This window comes from Peromyscus maniculatus, chromosome 6, assembly GCF_049852395.1.
Source record: "Peromyscus maniculatus bairdii isolate BWxNUB_F1_BW_parent chromosome 6, HU_Pman_BW_mat_3.1, whole genome shotgun sequence".
In the NCBI taxonomy this organism is placed as follows: domain Eukaryota; kingdom Metazoa; phylum Chordata; class Mammalia; order Rodentia; family Cricetidae; genus Peromyscus; species Peromyscus maniculatus.
The window spans coordinates 83,649,865-83,673,204 of NC_134857.1; the positions used below are offsets into that span (position 1 = coordinate 83,649,865).

Sequence of the window (23,340 nt, forward strand, 5' to 3'; positions counted from 1 at the left end):
AGCAAGTTTAATATGAAATATAGAGATGAAGTCTCAGACTTACCTATTTTGCTCAATCCAGTGAACAACAACAACTGATTTGTACTTGAACATGTAAATATACTGTGTGGTTTGGTTGTCAGCATAAAGATTTTGTTTTAGATGTGAAAAATACTATTAGTAGTGGCTTGAAGACATGAAAAGGAGATATAAAATCCTGAAGAGATAGATAAAATCTAATTGGTTAGGAATTACTAATAATATATAGCCTTTTTCTGAAGATGTTATAATTTTGACAGATAGCTAGAAAGTAATAAAGTGAGGACTTAAAAAATTAAATTATGAGCTGGAGAGCTGGCTCAGAGGTTAAGAGCACTGGCTGCTCTTTCAGGAGTCCTGAGTTCAATTCCCAGCAACCACATGGTGGCTCACAACCATCTATGATGAGATCTCGTGCCCTCTTCTGGCCTGCAGACATACATGCAGACAGAACACTAGATACATAATAAATATTTTTAAAAAGTAAATTATTATTGTGCATATAGGGTGTGCGTGTCTGTGTCTGAGTGTGTCTGAGCTGTGTACAGGTATGTGGAAACCAGAGGACATGATTGCAGAGTCAATTCTCTTCACCCACCTTTGCATGGTTTCCAGGGATCACACAAGTGCTTCCGCCTGCTGAGCCATCTGGATGATCCCAAAGTGAAAAGTGATGAAAAATACAGTTTGCTTTCATGAGAAGATGATAGGAAGTTGTAAATGGAAAACAGAATGCTTCATATTTTAATGTTTCACTTACAGTAATAGTGTATGTGATTCATCATGTTTAGAACAGTATGTGTGTTGGCAGAATGTAATATTTTCCTTTTGATTGGTAAAATAGTTTTTATTAGGTTCAAGGTCAGAATTTCAGTATATTGAGGTTTAAAGGCAACATATTTCTGGAAACACGGATCACTGTACTATAGTGCATTTTCTTCAAATATTTGGGAACTTGCCACATATTAGGCTCTAAGTACTGGTTGTCTAAAGATCAAAGAGAAACAGTCTTTGACCTCAATGATTTTCTCATGTAATAAGGATATATATAGTTTTCTAGGCTTGTTCAAAACATGAAGTGATTCCTTCATTTGGATGTATGTAATGATGTAGGTAGAAGAGTAGAACATTCCAAGTCTTCTCCCTGTGGAAGTCAGATTTTATAAGAGATCATCTTCAATGTGGATTTAAGGGATGAGAGTCTCAGGTATTGATGGCAGAAACTCCAGGCAGGAAGAATTACACACGCAGCCGGGCGGTGGCCCATGCCTTTAATCCCAGCACTCAGGGAGGCAGAGGCAGGCGGATCCCTGTGAGTTCGAAGCCAGCCTGATCTACAGAGGGAGTTCCAGGAAAGGCACAAAGCTACACAGAGAAACCCTGTCTGGGGGGGGGGGGGGGGGAAGAATTACACATGCAAGAAAACACCAAGGTATCAGTAAGTACTTGGTTGTAATACAGCTGGCAGTATAGTAAAGTAAGATTAGAGATTATCAGTAAGTACTTGTTTGTAATATAGCTGGCAGTATAGTAAAGTAAGATTAGAGATTGAAATTTCTGTTTTGTTTATGTTTTTTGAGACAGGGATTCTTTGTGTACACCTGGCTGTCCTGTAATTCGATCTGTAGCCCAGGCTGGCCTCAAACTCAGAGATCCACCTGCCTCTGCCTCCTAAGTGCTGGATTAAAGGTGTGTGCCACCACCGCCCAACCAACCATTCTTTAAGTTCTTAATGCTTGGATCTAATAGGATTTGTCTTGTAGGCTTACTAGAAAGAGTAAATAATTTATTTAAGTGGTGTCTGCAGTGCATGTATTTAATAAATATTAGTTGTTATGACTAGCTTGCCTCCAATATTTATAAAGTAGCTTTAAGGGAAGAGCTTTAAGGAAAGAACCAAGAGATTTTATATAAAGGAAAACATTTACTTGAGAAATATGTTAAGCACTTTTCTTGAGAAACAGTGGGGACAAGAGAGGCTTGCTGGCAAGAGAGCGAGTAAACATGTTTTAAATCCTACTCATGATTGTTTCTTAAAGAGGAAAGCACAAAGTCAATCTGGTAAGGTGTTAAACTTCCTGGAAACCTGTAGGCTGAGTAGAAATTAGGAAAGGAGTTGTTGGCAATAAATTATATGAGGTAAAAGGAACAGAATGTTGAAGCCCAATGAGGTAGAAAGGAGCTTTTGAAGAGCAAAAGTAAGGCCAGTGAGGAATGGAAAAGTGGACAGGAATGGGAAGAAAGGAGTCTAAAGACAATAGAAAGTGGGCATATGGGACCTTAGTAAGCTGCATACAGGAGTTTTAATTTTATTCTATGTTTAGCAAGGGCCTTCCTTGTATTTGAAGGGCATCATCGTAGGTGAGGAGGGATGGGAAGAATATTCTAGCTGATTTTTTCCCCAAGTTTAGAAGGCCTCAGTAGGTTTTCTTAAAGTAACCCATTATAGATGGTATTTGCTTTTTAAGTTAATCAGAAAAAAAAGTGAAAATACCCCATTTTTCTTGTCAGTTCTTATAGCTTTCTTGTTATTATTTGTTTGTTTTATGGTTTTTCAAGACAGGGTTTCTCTGTGTAGTTTTGGTGCCTGTCCTGGAACTCCCTCTGTAGATCAGGCTGGCCTCGAACTCACAGGGATCCGCCTGCCTCTGCCTCCTGAGTGCTGGGATTAAAGGCGTGTGCCATCACCTCCGGCTTAGCTTTCTTGTTTTTAAAACTACATGATTCTTTGATTTGTTGGGCACCAGGCATACATGTGGTGTGCATACATACATGCAGGCAAACATTCATAAACAAACAAAAATATTTTTAAAATTACATTAAAAAACATAACAGCTGTTCATTTGAAAAATCATTACTAGTCACTATGGAGATGATGCCTGAAACTTTACATACTAACCATACTACTATTAGTGAGAAAGTAAAGGAATTAGATTCCTCACACACTGTTGGTAGGAGTATAAATTACAATGACCACTTGAAAAAAGAGTTCAGTTTCAGGAGAGGTCAAATATATCTACCATTGGACTAGCTTGCTCTTTTGATCATTTGTCCATTTGATGGTGTTAGAGATTGAACTGAGGTAGGGTGCTAGGCATGGTTGGCAAGTACGTTCATCCTCAACCCTACCAGCTTACACATTTTAGAGTATCCATTTCGGCTCTGCCTTTCCCAATACTGGATTAAAATCAGTCTTCATCTTTGCCAGTCTGGTAGGTAAGTTGACATCATTATGATTTAATTGAAAGACCCTAACCCTTCAGGCTTACACCCCCAAGCCCCAGGAAATGAGGAACTAAAAATCTAGTTCCAAGGGCAACCTGACTTGGCCATTACTCAACTACCCCCCTGCCACAATGTTACAATATAAAGAGATTTCTATTAAGAGATGTGCTCAACTGTGACTGGGATAATTGCAAGTGTTCCAGGAAGGACCACTGTAACCTTTGTGTAAACTTCACTCCCACCCTGATACCCCCCTTGAGGTTTCGGGAATAATGTGCATGCGGACGTGACTGTATCCACTTTGTGATCACTCTGTGATCAGACCATGATCTTATGAAATTAGCTTCTAGACATAAGTCAATCAAAACGAAATTGTATGGGAACTGTAATCTTGTGGCTTTTGTGGGTTTTTCCTTTAAAAGTACCTATGTGGCTGCAGTGCGATGCAACTCTTGCTCTCAGGACAAGAGGAGCTCGTCTGTACAGTCGCTTCAATAAACCTCGTGCTGTTGCATCAACTGGACCGGAGTCTGGGTTCTTGGGGCGCCCACTCGAGAAGGTAGTACCCTGAGTCTGGGGTCTATCATAATTACATCTCCTTTCCCTTTTCCTTTACAATCTCCTTCTTTTTCCTCCTTCCCTTTGTGGTTTTGAGACAGCCTCACCAAGTAACCTAGGCTGGCTAGCTAGGAGGATCAAACTTGTGATCCTCCTGCTAAGGAGTGGGTATAAGGGTTATAGGTGTGCACCATCAAGCTGGCTTGATTTTCATCTCTGAGTGTGTTCTTTGCTATGTTCATTTTTATTTCTGTGAGAAGTCTGCAGTTTTCCTTTGTATTGCCTTTGCTTTTACACCACAAGTTATTTATAGAACTTAGGTAACACCCATGCAGTTATTTGGGGGTACTAATAAATAAATGTTTAATAATAAATGAATTGATGTTTTTCAAGTTAGATGGTTTTCAAATTATTTTATTTATTTTGAGATAGGGTCTCAGTGTGTCACTTTGGCTGCCATGGAATTTACTATGTGGGCCAGGCCGGTCTTGAACTTAAAGAGATCTTCTTGCTGCCTCTGCTTCCCTACCATCCAGCCCATGAGATGACTTTTTAACTCTATTTATGATGATTGTATTCATGTCCACATCTTCCTGACCTATTGACTCATTCAACTTTAGTGTCATCTATTTACCTAGATAAAAATTGTAGGTAGAAAATATTAAAGGAGTAGACTAGGGTTGTTATTTTCCCTATTTTTTTTTTTTTTTTAATCACTCTGTCACTGGCTTGGGATTTATGTAGGGCTTTGGGAAATTGTGATTTTTGGTTTTAAGGAGGATCCTTCCTTGCTCCATTCTTAGTTTCCCGTTCTGCATTGGTTTGTTTGCTTGTTTATCTGTTTATTTAATTTTGGTTTTTTGAGACAGGGTTTCTTTCTCTGTGTAGCCCTGACTGTCCTGGAACTATCTCTAGACCAGGCTGGCCTTGAGCTCACAGAAATCCTCCTGCCTCTGCTTCCTGAGTGCTGGAATTAATGGCATGTGCCACCATCGCCTAGCCTTTGTTTTATTGCTATTAAAAATTAGTTCACTTTTAGAAAGAGCAGTCAGTTAGTACATAGTTTTGTTTTAAGTCAGAAATAGCTTTGCATAAGAAATAATTTGACCTTTGTCTGGAGAACAGATTGGAGTGTGGGAATAAATAGAATAAGCAAGAAGATTAACAAGTAATAATAATTTGACAATTACTTAGGAGTAGTGTGGATTTTCAGATACTTTCAACAGTGTCTTTATTTGTGTAAATATTTTCTCAATGAAGCATCACATTCTGCAGGATAGATGGCTCATTTTAGGACAGGAAACTGATGTTTTTTTTTGTTTTTTGTTTTTTGTTTTTTTTGGTAAGAACTGTCCCAAAATTGCAACGATTTATCCCTTCACCTCATCCTACTGCCTCTGAGTATAAAATGAGTTCAGATTTCCTGCTTTTTCTTTCTTGTGTATACAGTGATGTGCTTTGGTCAGGCTGGATACTGATGAATTTGTCGGAGCTTAAGGTTTGGTTTTGTCATCTGTTTCTCTTTGTGTGAATGATTCTGATGGGACACTAAAATGGAGGAAGGGAGACTAAGGACAAAGGTACTCCAGCAATTTTGAGAAAAGAAAGTGAACTAATTGTTAGTTTGTCAGAACTGTTTTTGTAGTTGGACAGAGCTTAACGGATTATTGTTTGTCTTAGCAGCTGGATATCTGTTGTATAATATAAATTACAGTATCAGTAACATTAACTTACTGTGTTCTCAGAAGAGCCTAAGGAAGCAACAGTCAGGTTGAACTTGATATTGCATAAATCTACTATAGTAAAGTGAGAACAAACAGTGACATTAATTTATTCATCCTCAGTTTAATCAAAGCCAATTTATTTTTATCTCTTTTTAGTTGGAAGATGCTGGCTCAAGTAGTTTAGATAATCTACTGAGTAGATATATCTCAGGCAGTCATCTACCCCCACAGCCTACAAGTACCATGAATCCTTCCCCAGGACCCTCTGCGTTATCACCCGGATCTTCAGGTAAAACAAACAAGGATGTTGCTTCATTGCTCTAACACCTTCAGGCCGGGGTGGAGGAGTGAAGGCTGTCTCCTGGTATCTGTATCAGGTAAAAATAGCAACAAGAGGGAGGTGTGAGGAAATCTATCATGTGGATATGCACTTTACACACACACACACACACACACACACACACTCACACTCACGATGTGGTAGGGAGGATAGAAGAGGATAAGGAATTATCTTAAGGAATTGGCTCTCTTGATTCTTTTTCTGGGTATTGGCAAGTCCAAAATCTACAGGGCATTTTAGCAAGCTAGAGACTCAGGGTAGTTACTTTGTAGTCTAGTGTCCAAAGTAAAATGCAGTAAGGGACTAAAGGGAATAGTTCTTATTTTTCAAGGGCTTCAGCTCGTTAAATGAGGCTCACTTGGATTGTGGTGGATAATTTGCTTTTCTCAAGGTCTGTTGGCTTTTCTTGGTTGGTTTTTCAAATATGAATACATATATGGTGGGGTTTTTTGGTTTGGTTTTTTTTTGTTGTTGTTGTTGTTTTGTTTTTGTTTTTCAAGACAGGGTTTCTTTGTGTATAGCCCTGGGTGTCTTGGAACTCACTTTGTATACCAGGCTGGCTTTGAACTTGCAGAGCTCTCCCTGCCCCTGCCTCCCAAGTACTGGGATTAAAGGCGTGTACACCCCACCACCCGGCACATGCATATATGTTTAAATAATGTTGACAATCTTTAACTGGCTAGAATGGTACAGAGCATACCTATGTTCTATCTTTTGACAACACTAAAGCATCCAACTCCACCTTACTCATTCTTTGGTGGGGTTGGAGTATATTAGCTTTTTTGTTGTTGTTTTGATTTATTTATTATCTATACAGAAGAGGGCGCCAGATCTCATTACAGATGGTTGTGAGCCACCATGTGGTTGCTGGGAATTGAACTCAGGACCTCTGGAAGAACAGTCTGTGCTCTTAATCTCTGAGCCCTCTCTCCAGCCCCGTGTATTAGCTTTTTATGTCCTATGTTTTACAGTGTGGATGATGAATTGAATTATGAGATTTCAACTCAAAATAGTTTTAAAGTAATGAAAAGTTGTTTAATAAATTGAAGAAAACTGAATGTTCAAGTTGTAATTTTAAAATTAAAAGCTTAAATTTGCCTTTAACAATTAAAGTATATGTAAGTGTAGTTCTCTCCTCATACCCCAGTTTTATTGTTCTCCTGTCATGTGGTTTCAGCTGAGACATTAACAATTCATGGTTGGAGTAATGCCAAACAGATTAACAGTCAAGTCATTCAGGAGTATACTTTTTTTTTTCCTCCTTTTTTCTTTTGGAGTTTTTGAACAGGGTCTCAGATTGTAGCTTAGGCTAGCCTAGTACTTTACTTTGTAGTTGAGGTAGGTGAACTCCTCCTACCTCAGGCTCTTGAGTGCTGGGATTAAAGGTGTGCCCCACTACCTCCTGGCCAAGGTACAGATTTTTACATGAAGTATATTATTAACATTGTTTTAATTGTATCATTGAATTTTAGTAAGAATTTTTTTTGGGGGGGGGGAACGTTGAAAAAAGGATGATTGTCTGGTTGATTTGTGCACATTGTAGTGTCAGCACTCAGATGGAGAGAGTGGATGATTGAGAGTTTAAGGCCAGTCTGGTCTATATAATGAAACGCCGTCTCAATTTTTAAAAAAGAGTTAAGGATATATAGACTATTTTGTGATGTGAAGAAATGACAACTTTCTCATCTGCTGCTTTTTGCTTATGGGTAATACTTAGAAGATGCTAAGGTCAGTCTGGATTCAGCTGGAAGAAGCTGGTCAATGCCTGCTAATCACATTTACCATCTCTGACTTGACAGCTGTCTGATTTACAAGAGTCTCTGAGTTAGGCTGTGTTGTCTGACCGTTCTGATGCTCAGTCTGACTACTGTTTTTTAGGCTTATCCAATTCTCACACACCTGTGAGACCCCCTAGTACATCTAGCACTGGCAGTCGAGGCAGGTGAGTATTTTTTTTTCCTGGTATTATGTCACTTACAACTTTTTTATTAAGAAAAATTTCAAATATAGTTAATAAAAGTAAACTAATTTTCATATATCCGGTTTCAACAGTCAGTACATTAATTATGCCCAGTCTTCTTTCCTTTGTACTCTTTTCTATTTCCTTCTTGTCTGGATTATTTCAAACAAATCTTAGAAATTATGTCATTTTACTTGTAACCACTCAGTATTGTTTAGATCCAGTTATTAAGTTCCCAATTTATTCACATAAATGCTTTTTTTTAAACATAATTTATTTGAACCACATTTAAATAAGCCCTATGCACTGTCATCAACAGATCAGTTTGTAAAGCATCAGTTTATTTGTATTACATCAGTTTGTTGATGTAGAGTTTTCTCTTGTAGACTTCTATTTCTCTCACTGTTATTTATTTGCTTCCCTTTTTGTCCGTGTGGGTAATTTAGAGCAATAGATTCGTAGGGGGGGGGATTGCTGGAGAGGTAGCTCAGAGGTTAAGAGCTTATGATTCCTGTATCCATGTCAGTTGACTCACAGTTGCCTGTGACTCAAACTCTAGTGAGATCTACCACTGTTAGCTTTTGAAAACACCTAAGTCAGGTGTATGTACACACACACACACACACACACACACACACACACACACACACACTTAAAAATAAACCTTAGAAATAAGAGATTTGGGCTTAATTAGGAGGAAGCAGGGCTACTTCAATTGTAATACTGTGTGCTTCCATTGGGAGTGTGTACTTTTTCTTTTTGTATATGTGGTTTGTGTACATATGGGAGGTGAATGTGTGTGGAGGCCAGAGGTCCTGTAAGATGTCTTGCTCACTTCTCCACTTTACTTTTTGAGACTGAACCTGAAGCGCAGATTTGGCTGGCTGGCTGTCCAGGGAATTCCTCAAATTTGCCTGGAGTGTGTGTGGGTGGGTGTGTGTGGGTGTGTGTGTGTGTGTATGTGTAGGGGATGTTAGAAGGCAGCTTATGGGAATGACTTTTCTCCTACCGTATGGGACCTGAGATCACATTGAGGTTGTTGGGCTTGGTGGCAAGTTCCTTTACTCTTTGAAAAATGTTATTTTGGTAATTATTACTTTAGAATACTTGTATAAAGAAAATTTGTTAATTATTGAGTTGAGGGGTGGCAGGATAAATTTTCTTTATTGACTTTTGTGGTGAATTGATTTCCAGTTCTCTTCATTAGTGTCCCAGGAGTTTGACTATTATACTTTTATGAATCCACTTATTCCAACACGATTTTAATATTGTCCTAGGTATTAAGAACGCTCATTACTTCTAAATTGTTCATTTTTTCCCCTTCGGCCTTTTCAGTGGATAGAGCTAAGAAATATGTTTTAAGATTAAACATAATAAATACAACCTTTTTACTGTTTTGTACTTTGTATCATTTAATACAGTATGAAATTTTAACTAAGATATTTGAGAATTGGGGTTTTACATGTCTATATATTCTGAAAGCTGTTCCTAGTAAAAGTGCTTGTTTGGCTCGTTAGTACTTTAATGACCAGTACTTTCAAAAGAACAAGAAACAGTGAAAACTTCATTCTGACTAGCTGTGCTAGTGTTTTGGTGTTTTTTTAATTTTTTTTTTAATGTACCTTAAAGTTTTGCCTGCATGTATGTCTGTGTGAGGGTGTTGGATTACCTGGAACTGGAGTTACAAACAGTTGTGGCTGCTGGGAATTGAACCCAAGTCCTCTGGAAGAGTAGTCTTTTAACTGCTGAGCCATTCTCCAGCCCCCGGCTATACTAGTCTTTTTACTTTGCTCAGTGGAGAATTGTTGTTGTTTGTGCTTTCTAGAACCTTTAGCCATGTGTCTGTACTCTCCACTTTCATTATAGTGATTCTAAGTTTGTGTCAAGTTGTTTGCTACTTACTGTTCTTTTCTTCCTGTCCCCACTTGTGCTGATGTTGTATTCTTTAGCTGTTTGAGATGGTAGTGTTGGAACTATTTCTATAAAGAGGCACAATCACTGACATTTTATGCTACAGGTTGAGCATCCTTAACCTGAAATTTGAAATACTCTAAAATGCAAGCGTTAGTATGATGCTTGAAGTAGAAAATTCCCTACCTAGTCTCATGTTATGATAGGTTGCAATCAAATTGCTGGGTGCACTTAAATTATTGTATGAAATTACTTTCAGGTTGTATATGTAAGAAACAAAAATGGATTTCATATTTATATTTGAGTTCCATTTCAAGTCATCCCACCCTATATATATGTGAATATTTCAGAATAGGAAAAACATCTCAAAACTAATCTCAGGTGTTTGAAATAGGGATATTCAACTTGTGGTGGCATGGAGAAATGTAATGATTTACTAGAATTTTTAAGGGGTTTACTGTTTAATCTTAAGTATTTCAGATCATGAAGTATAATTTTAAGGTCTGGGATTATGTCTGTTACATTCCTTTTTGAGGTAATGGTCTATTGTCTTTTAATGATAGTACTTTCACTTTGCTTGTGCTATACAATCAAACGTGCTTTTTGTTTCTTATTAGCTGTGGATCGTCAGGAAGAACTGCTGAGAAAAATCATAGTTTCAAATCTGACCAGGTGAAGGTTAAGCAAGAACCTGGGACTGAGGAAGAGATATGCAGCTTTTCAGGAGCTGTGAAACAAGAGAAGACAGAGGATGGCAGGCGGAGTGCCTGCATGGTAAGCTCCCCGGGATTTGACAGGCCTTAGGAGGTCACTTCCTGACCTCCCATCAGAGGAGGCATATTTATTTGTCTTTAAATTTTTCTGTCTGATGACATAAGCTAAGTATCTCCTTTTCTGTTTGTTTTTAACAATCAGCTATAATTAATCAGAAAGACTTGATTGCATTAAGTACTCACTTGATAATATCTTGGAATTTATATTTAATTAATGCCAATGCCATGATGCTAAATTATGTTCTATTAATGTTCTCAATGTACACATAGGATCTCAAGGCCACAGCAGAACCTTAACTATTGTGGTCTGTAACCTAGGAGCTCAACACTAAGATAGTTCCTGTGAAGGAAGATTGTTGATCAAAGACTTTGTGGTAGAAAGAGTTCCTTTTTGTTTTATAATAACCATTCTAGAGCTTCGTAGACGAAATAGTTTATAAAACAGAATGAAGGAGTGTCCAAACCTATCTTCATTTATTTCACAATTTGTATTCTTCCTGCCCAGTCTTTTTACTTTTCTGTCTATGTTATTGGCACATAGGAATCTTAGCATATTACCATATTCAGTGCAATGTATGGATTAAAGAGCTACAACTTAAGCTGGTTGTTTATAATAATGCCATTTTTTCCACTGAAACACTTAGTTTAGAAAGTGCCCCAGTGAAAAGGGTAGTATGGTGAAAGATCTGTTTTACTTTGCCACAGTCTTCTATCAGTTGAATGATATATGTGCCAAAGGATAGTATAAAATATTTCTCAAATGCTATATAACTGATTTTAATTGGAAAAATAGTGTACTGTAATAAGCTCTCTGTAAGAAAGGAATGATTGTTAGTTCATTTCTCAATCACTGTGTATAATGGTTTAAATTTCTGAATTACTTGAGTGAACCAATACTAGAGGGACAGAACCCTGAAAAATCATGTTATTGTATGTAAGTAATTAGGTTATTTGTATTCTTTTATTTCACTAATTCTATTTAAAGAATAATTTTAGTGTGTGTATATTAATATAGACACACACACACACACACACATTATATACAAGTAAGGATTAAATGATCTTTTAAAACTTGTCTTTGTTTTCTTGTAGTTGAGCAGTCCTGAGAGTAGTTTGACACCACCTCTTTCAACTAACCTCCATCTAGAGAGTGAGCTGGATACATTAACAGGCCTGGAGAACCACGTGAAAACTGAACCTGCAGATATGAATGAAAGCTGCAAACAGTCAGGACTCAGTAGCCTAGTTAATGGAAAGTCTCCAGTTCGAAACCTCATGCACAGGTCAGCAAGGGTTGGAGGAGATGGCAACAGCAAAGATGACGACCCAAATGAAGACTGGTGTGCCGTCTGCCAGAATGGAGGGGATCTTTTATGCTGTGAAAAATGTCCGAAGGTCTTTCATCTTACCTGTCATGTTCCAACACTTCTCAGCTTTCCAAGGTACCGCTGAAATAATTGATTTTTTTAGTCCTTTTGTTCTCAAATCTAAATGTATAGCAAAAAGTTATTCCGGGCTTTTCTCAAAAAAGCCCATTTAAAGATCGAACAGCAGATAATGAGGCTGAGAATATGTAGCCCATTGGTTGAGCATGTGCCCCTGGGTTTAATTTCAAGCACTAAAATGGGAAAGAAAAATAGCTATATAAACAGTGCCAGGATATTTTTTGGTTGTTTTTGTTTTCTTTTTTAATTGTATTACCTACCTAAATCTTACCAGATATGCTTTGCTGATGATCTAGGAAGTTTTTTTTTTTCTTACATTTTTATGTCTGTGTCTGTGCATGTGTGCATGCACATTTGTACATATAGTGTTGTAGAACCTGTCTAGAGGTCAGAGAACAACTAAGATAGTTAAAGAGGAGTCAGTCTTTTTTTGAGACAAGGTTTCTCTGTGTAGTCCTATGGAACTCATTATGTAGACCAGGCAGGCTGGCCAAGAGCTCACAAGGATCTACTTCCCTCAGCCTCCTTGGTACTGGAATAAAGGTGTATACCACCACGTCCAGCTAAGATTTTGCCAGTTTTCAAAGGCAGACACTTAGGAATATAAACTATTGGCATAGATTTTATATAAAACTCCTGGAATTAGTATTTATTTGTTCATCTACCTAGATTAATATGCCTCTATTTATCTCTGTATATTTATATACACAGGGAGTAAAGAAAAAGTATGAACAAATAATTTGTGAAATTTATAATTTGATAGAAATCCTAATTTAAAAAACTATTTTATATGAATTAAAGGTTAAAGGAATATATGTATATGCTTGTGCTTACAAGAATGTGTTTGTATATCTAGTTTTTTGAGTGGTCGTGAAAAAGATTTGATTTGTTGTTGGTGTATTATTTAATATACTTCAGAACACTATAAGACATTCTACTATGTATGCACATTGTAGAGGGAGATGCAGGTATAGGCCAGAGGACAGCCTTGAGTGTTGTTTCTCAGATGCCTACTTGAACTACTCAAGTAGCGAGGCTTGCCAGCCAGTGGACCCCAGGGTTCCTCCACCCCTCTCCCCTGTGATAGGAGTGATGGTGCCAAGTAGGTCTTTGTGCTTGGAAGAAAGCAATTGACTGACAGATTGTTTTCCTGTCACAGAATTAGAACCATGGGATGCTGATATGGGAACTTGAGAGAAGTTGTCAGGTATTTTGATGCAGAAACTGATCATTGACTTGTGTCATGAACAGATTAGTGTTTAATGTAGAGATTCCACTTTATAGATTTCCAGGTTATTACTTGATGTGTAATTGGGAAACGTTTTGGAAAATTTATTGTACAACTTAAGAGATTAAAAAATAAAGAAGTCATTTTCACCAAAAAAAAAAAAAAAAAAAAGGAAACTAAAAGAAAATAAGCTAGAGACTTATAACTAAGAACTTATCTTCTCCAGAATAGGCTTTGTTGTGATTCCTGGACTAATTGCCCTTTTCCCTGTGCAGTGGAGACTGGATATGCACATTTTGCAGAGATATTGGGAAGCCAGAAGTGGAATACGATTGTGATAATATGCAACACAGTAAGAAGGGGAAAACTGCACAGGGCTTGAGCCCTGTGGACCAAAGGGTAAGTTAAGTGTCAAAACTGACTTGTTAAAAGGGATTTTATGGTTGTCAGCCTGTGGATCTTGTGCTTCCTCTCTCACCCATTTGATGTACAATACCCACCCTTGTGTACTATGCACATTACCTGGTAAGCTTTGTTTCGTTTGGTGTATTAAGACTTCTAAAGTCTTTATTTTTAGTTTTGGGTTCAAGACTTTTTTTTAAAGGTAGTAATTAATCTGTTGCTATACTGTGCTGGGTGGGCTTGAATTTGCAGTAGTACTCCTTTCTGAGTGCTGAGATTACAGGCATGTACCATCAGGCAGACTTCTCAACTTAATGTCTTTCAACTAAAATCCTAATTTCTGATCCTCTCCCTCAAAATGATAGCAAACACCAGGCAGATAATTCCTTTTTCAGTATTCCCTGTCACTACATGGGACCGTTGTTCACCTCTGTTGTTGCATTAAGAGTCCTATGAGGTAACAAGTCAAACATTGTAATGCCATTTTCCTTTAGCTCCCCATCATTATCACTTTAACACATTCGTAATTTCTTTTTCTTTAAAGATTTACTTATTTATTATGTATACAATGTTCTGCCTGACAGAGGGCGCCAGATCTCATTACAAATGGTTGTGAGCCGCCATGTGGTTGCTGGGCATTGAACTCAGGACCTTTGGAAGAACAGCCAGTGTTCTTAACCACTGAGCTATCTCTCCAGCCCCCACATTCGTAATTTCTTATGTGGACTGTTTTGATAATTTTGTGATGATTTCTTTATTTCTTGTCTTACCCTTTTAGTCTGTTTTTCTATATTTAAACAGTGTTTTTCCTCTTTTTAAAAAAATGTAAATACATTTATCACTTCATTGTTTACAATTCTTTTAACAGGACTTTTTTCTTTTCTGTCTTTTTCAATTTTATTTTTTATGTGCATTAGTGTTTTGCCATGGCTTTCAGGTCCCCTGGAACTGGAGTTACACACAGTTACAATCTGCCATGTAGTTGCTGGGAACTGAACCTGGGTCCACAATCATTGTTCTTAACTGCTGAGTCTTCTCTCCAGTTCCTACAGTTCTTTAATAGCATCCCATGTTAAAAATGAAACTCAAAATCTTATGTCCCACCAGCAACTCCAAAATGCCAAGCAGCTGCTTCCCAAATTACCACACAGAGGCTTATATTAATTATAAATGTTCAGCTGGTAGCTCAGGCTTATTATTAACCAGCTCTTACACTTAATATTAACCCATAATTCTTATCTATGTTTAGACACAGGCTTGGTATCTTTTCTCAGTATGGCATTCTCATCTTGCTTCCTCTGTATTTGGCTGGTGACTCCTGACTCTGCCCTTTCTCTAACCAGTATTCTTAGTTTGGTCACGCCATCCATTCTTCCTGCCTGTCTACTTGCCAATCAGCATTTAACTAAACCCACTCCAGTGACAAATCTTTACAGTGTACAAGAGGATTATTCCACAGTAGACTGAGTCAGGGGAGGCAAGAGAGTGGCTACAAATTTTAGGCCAAGTCTGATGTATATAGAAGTTCTAACCAGTCAGAGCTATATAGTAAAACTGTATCTCAAGAAGTATATAAAAGAAAGAATGAAAAGAGAAGTTGTTTTTTTTAATTGCATTGGAGAGGTAATTCTTGTTCATTTTTGAACCTGCATGGAATCATTGAAAAAGAGGAATACTTGTTTTTGCCTGTCTTAGGGAATTACATTAGGTACTAATGGTGAAATTTTCTTTACTCAGTTACTGTAAATTGTTTTTATGACTCATATTTCTGTAAACAAGAATTAATAATAAATTACCTTAGTTCTATTAGAATAAAAGTATACTTAATTAAAGTAGAATTGAACATAGTTTTAAAATTTAATGGAAAGCAAAATTATTTTGTTTGATACCTATTATGTAGAAGGCACTGTTCAGTTTGTTGTTATATTACTTTATTGCTATATCCTCCAAAATATCTTATCAGAGAAAAAAATTATTGTCTCTTTTTTCTTTTGGGGGCCAGAAATGTGAACGTCTCCTGCTTTACCTCTATTGCCATGAATTAAGTATTGAATTCCAGGAGCCCGTTCCTGTTTCGGTGAGTTGCATGCCTTAGTATTACCCTGATAAAGAAATCTAATACTTAAAGAGTGTGGGCTGTGGCTTAGATGGGGCTTCTTCAGTGAGTTGCTTAACTACTCTATGACTCAATATGTTCTGATAACTTCCTCCCCATCTTTTAGAACCTAATTGATAAGTTGTGAATATTTCTAGGGTATAGTTGGATGTTTTGATCTACATATAAATTGAAAGATTTACTCGGATTAACATGCTCATCAACACCTTAACTTTTTTGTGATGAGAATGGGATGTCAAATCTTTAAAGAATTTTGAAATATGCAATGTATCATTAAATGTGATTTACATGTAAATAAGGCAGTAGATCAATGGAACTTTTACACCAATCTAACTGAAGTTTTATATTCTTTGGACAATGTCTTCTTTTCTTACCTTGTCTCTCACTTCAGACTCTAATCACCTTTTTCTTTTTTTTTTTTTTGTGGTGGGATTTGGGGTGGGTTGAGACTGGTTCTCCTGGAGCTCACAGAGATCTGACTTTCTCTGCCTCCCTACTGCTGGGATAAATGTTCTGTAAACAACTTTTAAAAAATAAAGTACTGATTATTATTCTCTTAAATTTATTTGCATGTATTTGGATATTTTGTCTGCATGTATATTTGTACACCGTGTGCATGCCTAGTGCTTGGGGAAGCTAGAAGAGGCATTGGATGCCTTAGGACTATAGTTAGCAATAACTGTAAGCTGTTCTGAGTGCTGGGAATGGAGCTCAGGTCCTCTGGAAGAGTAGCCAGTGTTCTTAACTTCTGAGCCATCTCTCCAGCTCCTAAAATACTTTTTTTACAATTTAAAAAATTTATGTGTATGAGCTCCATTGGCCTCTGCCTCCTGAGTGCTGGGATTAAAGATGTATGCCACTACTATTCTTAACTTCATTGAGATATTCAGAATATTATATAAAATAATCAGTGTAAAATGTGTATATAAATAGAATATAACTTTGCTAAGGGTCTGTTGTTTAATTAGCATGTATGTGTATTAATTAGGAAATTGAACCTGGGCTTTTTGTTAGTTAAGTGTTCCATGACTGAGCTATACCCTCATTCCAAATAAGAAACTGTATTAGAGCTAAATGGATGTAAGATTCATTTGTTAAAATTACCTTTGTTGCCAGGCATGGTGTTGCTAGTACTTGGGTAGCTAGAGTAGGAAGGTAGCAGTTTGGAGGACAGCTTGGGTTTATGCAAGGCACTGTATCCTGTCTTTTTAAAAAATAAAAATAAAACAATTGTGTGTATATGTTTCTCTGATAGAAACTGTGTTGTATTTCTACATTTTCTGTTTAAGGTTGACATAAGGGAAATAGTTTTAATGAGAAGAACATTGAATTGGGGCAAAAGCTTGTTCTTTGAGTTTTTCCTTCTCCTGTCCTGTCGATTTGTCTTTTCTCTACAGGACTCTGCCTGTAACTCTAGAGAGCCCCATTACAAGTGGGAACCACCACACCCCGTGTCAGCTAACTTGTAACTGGGAACACAATGTGCTTTGCTGCCTTTCGTTTCTCATTGTATAGTAGAAGTGTGAAATTATTTGAGTTCGTCTCTGCTCTTCCAGTGTTGCTGATAGAGAAAACAAATCTATAAATGTTAGTTGAATAAAAGTGTATGGATGAATTTTTTACAATGGCTTTGCCATTTGAAAATCCTCTTAATGTATATAGTCAAGATTGAGAAAAGACACCTAGGAGACTGCGTGTTCGTGGGTTTTTTTGTTATTGTTGATTATACTGGAGACTTGGGATAAAGGCTTTAAAATACTACAATAAAGGTGGTGGTGGCGGTGGCGCACGCCTTTAATCCCAGCACTCGGGAGGCAGAGCCAGGTGGATCTCTGTGAGATCGAGGCCAGCCTGGTCTATGGAGCGAGATCCAGGAAGGGCGCAAAGCTACACAGAGAAACCCTGTCTCAAAAAACCAAAAATAAAAAATAAAAAAATAAAATACTACAATAAAAAAGGGCTAGAGGTTCTCACTGCCTGGTTAGTATAATAAAGTGTGCTATGTGCACTTGTTAGCTATTTGTTGTTGAATATGAACATGTTAACAGATTATTGAATAGTTGTTGACCTATTTACTGAGTATGCTAAGAAATGAATTTTAAAAGCACAAAGGATTAAACAAATGGAAAGTGTCTTATACATGTACTAGTCATTGATTCTAGAAAGCCTTTTTATTTTAAGTTCAGGTTGTTCACAGTAGAAAAGAATTCCCTAGTGTTTTCTTTTCATGGCGTATTCAGTTAGCTTCTAGCTTAGTATGGTAGTGCTACCAGTGGAGGCAGACAGGAGGCCAGCCTGAGCTGCATAGTAGACTGTTTTCTTAAAACTATTCCAAACCCTCCAGCCCCTTACTGTGTTCACTTAGATCTTACGGGTAGAAAACTTGTGGCCAGAGGTGGAGTCAGAACACTAAATGCAAACTTTTCCTCCAGCATTGCCAAGATTGCTGTGTGAGGTGATTTTTTTTTTTTCTATAACACTGTGCTTTAACTATACATTAATAGACTTTAAAATTGTTTTTCTTTCGGGACTGGAGAGATGACTCAGCGGTTAAGAGCATTCACTGCTCTTCCAGAGAACCCAGGTTCAATTCCTAGAACCCACATGGCAGCTAACAACTGTCTGTAACTACAAGGTCTAACACTCTCACACAGGCATGCATACATTAAATAAAAAATAAATTATTTAAATTTTTTTTTTCTTTTTCCTTTAAAAATGTTTTATAAGAGCTCTTAGGAGTCATCAAGTACCAAAATGAGCTGGATACAGCTCTTAAATTTTGAGGGAGGCAATTTCTGCTGGTTGCTTTTTTCCATTCATACTTATTAATGATAAGACTTTGGAACTTCTAGTAGCCATGGAAACCAGCACATATTTTACAGTAGGAATTATGTATTCAAGATACGATTGGGATAGAAAGTTGGAAATATATTTGTTGTACCTCAAATATAATTAATATGCTGTACATTTTCAAATTAAATAGTTTGATATTTTGGAGGATTCTGACCTGCTATGATTTATTTTTCAGATACCGAACTACTATAAAATTATAAAGAAACCAATGGATTTATCGACGGTGAAAAAGAAGCTTCAGAAAAAACATTCCCAGCATTACCAAATTCCAGATGATTTTGTGGCTGATGTCCGTTTGATCTTCAAGAACTGTGAAAGGTTTAATGAAGTATGTTAGCTTCCAACCTATAGAGTATTGGGTTGTTAGTTCTCCTTTGTTTGGTTTTTGGTTCTTGGTTTTTTTTTTTTTCCTGATGAATTACCTAATTTGGTTTTTTTTGTTGTTGTTGTTTGTTGGTTGTTTTTCTTTGTTGTTGTTTTTTTTTTTTTTTTTTATTTTATAAAAAGCAAAACTTCATTCTATAAAAGTGAAATCTGATTTTATTCTCAGCTCCAGAGAAGAAAGTTTATTATTTATAATTTGGTGTATATTCTTAAATATAAGACACTAAGCGTGTTCTTGAATATCTTTTCCAAAGGGAGTTGTGGTTGAATATGAAGTCATTTGGTGGGATATGATTGTGTGTGCCCACATTTGGGGCACTTACGGGAAAGCTAACAGTGTCCCTGTTCAGTTCCGGCACTGTCCACGTTAACATAGTGTGAAGACTAAACTGAAGGCCCATTGACTAGTAGTCCCAGTACGTAATGGTGAGGGTTTGGTTTCTGCATTGAGACTTTTGTTAACTTTATCTACTTATTGTAGGCTAAAGATATATTACCCATACCTTAAGGGGAAAAAATGTGACAGATAATCTGTGTCAGGGGAGTTACTCTTTGCTATCTTTGGAATAAAGTCAAGTTTGTTTTTGTGGAAGAGTTTCATTATAGAAGACAGTGGTCTTGGATGAGAATTCAAATCTACCGACAGCTGTCTCTAGAGGCATCTAAGTGGTGCTTTAATACTCAAACCCAAATCCCTATGATTTTGCCACAGAATAAATCAGTAAAATCTTACTTCAAATTTATAAGCTATAAAATCCAGATCTTTTTTTAAAGATAGTTTATTTTCAAAATGGATATGCTATTGTATACTATCATTGACAAAAAACACGTTCTGCTTGTTTTGTTAAGGGTTAATTTGTATGTAGGCCAGGCATGATGGCACATGTCTTTAATCCTAGCACTTGGGGAGGCAGAGGCAGGTAGATCTTTGCTAGTTCTAGGCCAGCCTGGTCTATATAGTGAGTAGTTCCAGGACAGCCAGGGCTGTGTAGGGAGACCCTGTCTCAAAAACAAAACGGAAAGGAAAATTAATTTGTGATTTATGTATTGCCATAAAGAGAATTCTGATTATCTTATGGAAAGTTTGACCCATTTTCCACAATAGCATTTCTTTTATTATTTGTTTCACAAATATTTTTCTCTGAGTAGATTGATGTCTTCCGACCTGTTCCTACTAAGATTGACCTCAATAATTTGGAATGAGACTGTTATTGAGGTTTCAAATTAACTTTATGAACAGTTTTGTAAAGAAAGTGGTTCCATGTTCTGTAGAATTTTAGGTAGCACTTAATCTGGTTTTAGCATTTGTTCTCCCTAGTATGGCGACTTTCGTCACCAATCCTATACAGTTTCTTAACTTTAGAAAGGATTATAATTTCCCTTTTTTTTTTTGACTCTGGTATCCTTTTTAGATGATGAAAGTTGTTCAAGTTTATGCAGACACACAAGAGATTAATTTGAAGGTAAGCTTTTCAGACCATGCAAACTTGGTGACGGAATATGCATTATCAATAGGTGAATATTCCTATCTTTTGCTTGCAGGCTGATTCAGAAGTAGCTCAGGCAGGGAAAGCAGTTGCATTGTACTTTGAAGATAAACTCTCAGAGATCTACTCAGACAGGACCTTCGCTCCTTTGCCAGAGTTTGAGCAGGAAGAGGATGATGGTGATGTAACGGAAGACTCTGATGAAGACTTTGTACAGCCTCGCAGAAAGCGCCTAAAGTCAGACGAGAGACCGGTGCATATAAAGTAAAGTGACGTGGACTTAAATCAGTCGTTTTTAAAAAGAAAGAAATAACAGAAGAAGGAAACAAAACAAAATGCCCTTTTATTTAAGTGTTACTGGAATATCCCGTGTACAGTGGGTACCTCCTTAAGAAGCTGGTAGCTTTCATACAGTATTAGATTGAAATAATGGACACAGAAAACGTTCTTGTCACGAAATGGGGAGAGAATGCTGCAACTTGACGAACAAAGTCAGAAGTGAATGAGATTGAGGATTTGTTACAAATGAAGATGGTTTTCTGGCTGTAAAAACTTAAATGATCATGTGCGTTAATTGGTGCAGGATACTGAGTCAAGCCTACGAGGCTTATGTTGCATCATGTGTCTCTGCTAGAGCACACAGTTACTCAAACAACTTATAAGCCTCCCCCTACACAGACACAAATGGGTTGTTTTCTGGTTAAAAATCGAGTAAGTCAGATTCCACTTGAATGGCACTAAAGATGCATTGAATCATGCCACTGTATTTTCTCTCATTTGGATCTATTGGGCCTTAGTTTTTAAATTGGTTTAAAGAACCCTATGGTAGTTTTATTTTCTACTTAGATGTAGGATCTATAAGAACATAACCATTTGATCATCTGGTCAACTTCAGTGGTGTACTGAAATGAATATGATAAAACTTCAGTAGTGGATCATACAGATTTATGGACGTCATTTCCAGAAAATCCTTCTAAACAATTACACGTACTGGTCAAATCATCCGATCATACAGTTACTCCCTCAAAAGGCAGAACATTTATTTCAGAATTTTCTGTACATGTCAATTAGATTGAGAAGGTGACAACTGACTCTCACCCAGTCTTTCTTTGTACCAGTTTCCAGTAGACCACTATTGGTAAACAGAAATCTGTCAGCTACCAAATGTGTACAATTTTCTGTATTTCACTTTGTCTTATTTGTAAATAGTGAGCTCAGACTTCTGGCAGATCAGCAACATTTGCTGAGCCTGTTTTTTAAGCTAATGTGTATTCTTACTAATGTTCCTATCAAGAATGGATTTGTAATATATGCTGTCTATTTCTAATGTTCACATTCATATTTTGAGGTTCTATCTTATTTTAATAGAGAACAGACTTCTCAAAAAAAATCTTCAGAAGCAGCTTATTATTGAAATATCAAAATATTGAAATAAACCCGGTGGGGTTAGATTACTCATCTGTCCACCAAGTGGGACATGTGCATGGACTGGGGGCTTTAAATGACTTCGAAGAGACCTGTAAGTAAATCCTGAAAACGAGCCAATCCCCACTTGAATGGTAATTGGAATAAACCCAACTTGATTTACTACCTGAGGACAGGAGTAGGACCTGAAGCAGATAGACCATCTTGATCTGGTGTATTTTTCTCCTCTTCGTTGTGATGCTCAAATCAAGTGTGCTCTAGACTGTGTGCGCATCTCCGTTGGATTAAAAGTTGTAGTCCTACTTTTGTATGGACACAGTAGAATTATAAAGTGACCAAAGTAGAATCAACATCAGAAGCGTTTCAGGTGTCAGCAGATGTGTGGCAAATCATTTGCCTCTTAAAAAAAAAATCAGTTTAAGCAGTTCAGACTGTAGACTTCCTCAGAAAACTATTTGACGTAATTGTCGAAGAAGTGAATATTTTTAGTGTGCATTGAATCAAATAAAGTGCTCTAAAGAAATTATTGTACAGATTCTTTTGGGTTTTTCTTTTCTTAACAAGGGATGTGGGTAAAGAGGAGTATGATTTAGGTCTTCTCATACTGCACTTAAACAATATTGCTCTTACTACTGCTTCATCTCCTGGCTTCCTTCTAGCTTCTCTTTCCTTATAAATTAAGCCTCATTAAAAAAAAAAAAAAATGCTCCAAACTGTCTTATTTTATTGAAGTTTCAAGTTCTGTTTTTTATGAGGGGAAGAAAATTTATTTTTAACATGTTCTTTTTATATCTATTTCTCTTTTCTTTAATACCCATGATTCTAGTTTGTAAGTAGATGTATATCTAAGGGTACATTTTTGGCAAGTAGAGGAGTAAGGGTTAGCTTCATTTTGTGAAGCTTCTGAACTAGTGTTTTATATTTGTTTCTCATATTAATCCTTTACAATTTAGTAATAAGTTGTAAATGAGCTCTGTCAAGTGGGGCAAACTCAGATTTTTAAGGAATTGTTTCTCAATATTTGATTCCCTGAGAGAGAATGTTTCCTAAGATCATTCTCATGTTACTTGGGGTTTTTGTTTTCCCTTTGTTTCTTTTAATTTAAGACTGTCAATTTAGAAGCTTCTTTATGGTCAGTGTATACTCGGCTTCCTTTCTGTTAGCAAAGATACCCCTATTGCTGAGGAATAATTTTAATTGCTATCAACAAGCCACTCTTAAGTGATATTCACTTTAACTTTCATAAAGCCCTTGTTTGCACATTAATTATTTCGTTTCCAGGCTGTTCAGCTTTAACATAAGTATGGTTAAAAAGTATGCAAACTTAAATTCTTACTCAACTTATCTCCCGTTTCCCTATTTATATTTTTAAAAGACAGATGCAGAGTGTCTTTTAAGTCCTGGATGCAGATATGATAACTCTGATGTGTGCATTCCTTGCTGGAGCCTCTGTCTCAGATATGGAGAAGAGTCCACATGATGATTCCTTTA

At 36.9% G+C, this 23,340-nt stretch overlaps 1 protein-coding gene across 2 annotated transcripts in view; it reads left to right on the top strand.

Annotated features, from left to right (window-relative positions):
• Trim33 (tripartite motif containing 33) overlaps positions 1-22,372 on the top strand; it is a 91,321-nt gene extending 68,949 nt beyond the window's left edge. Inside the window, exons 12-20 of one of the 2 annotated variants that reach the window (XM_042280320.2) lie at positions 5,682-5,814; positions 7,744-7,807; positions 10,354-10,510; positions 11,602-11,951; positions 13,458-13,581; positions 15,587-15,661; positions 18,729-18,881; positions 20,350-20,400; positions 20,480-22,372. In XM_042280320.2, the coding sequence (XP_042136254.2) occupies positions 5,682-5,814; positions 7,744-7,807; positions 10,354-10,510; positions 11,602-11,951; positions 13,458-13,581; positions 15,587-15,661; positions 18,729-18,881; positions 20,350-20,400; positions 20,480-20,692 (1,320 nt within the window). In that variant the 3' untranslated portion in view covers positions 20,693-22,372. The remainder of the gene's footprint in view (positions 1-5,681; positions 5,815-7,743; positions 7,808-10,353; positions 10,511-11,601; positions 11,952-13,457; positions 13,582-15,586; positions 15,662-18,728; positions 18,882-20,349; positions 20,401-20,479) is intronic. The other variant, XM_076574742.1, reaches the window with a different exon arrangement.
• The last annotated feature ends 968 nt before the right edge of the window (positions 22,373-23,340 follow it).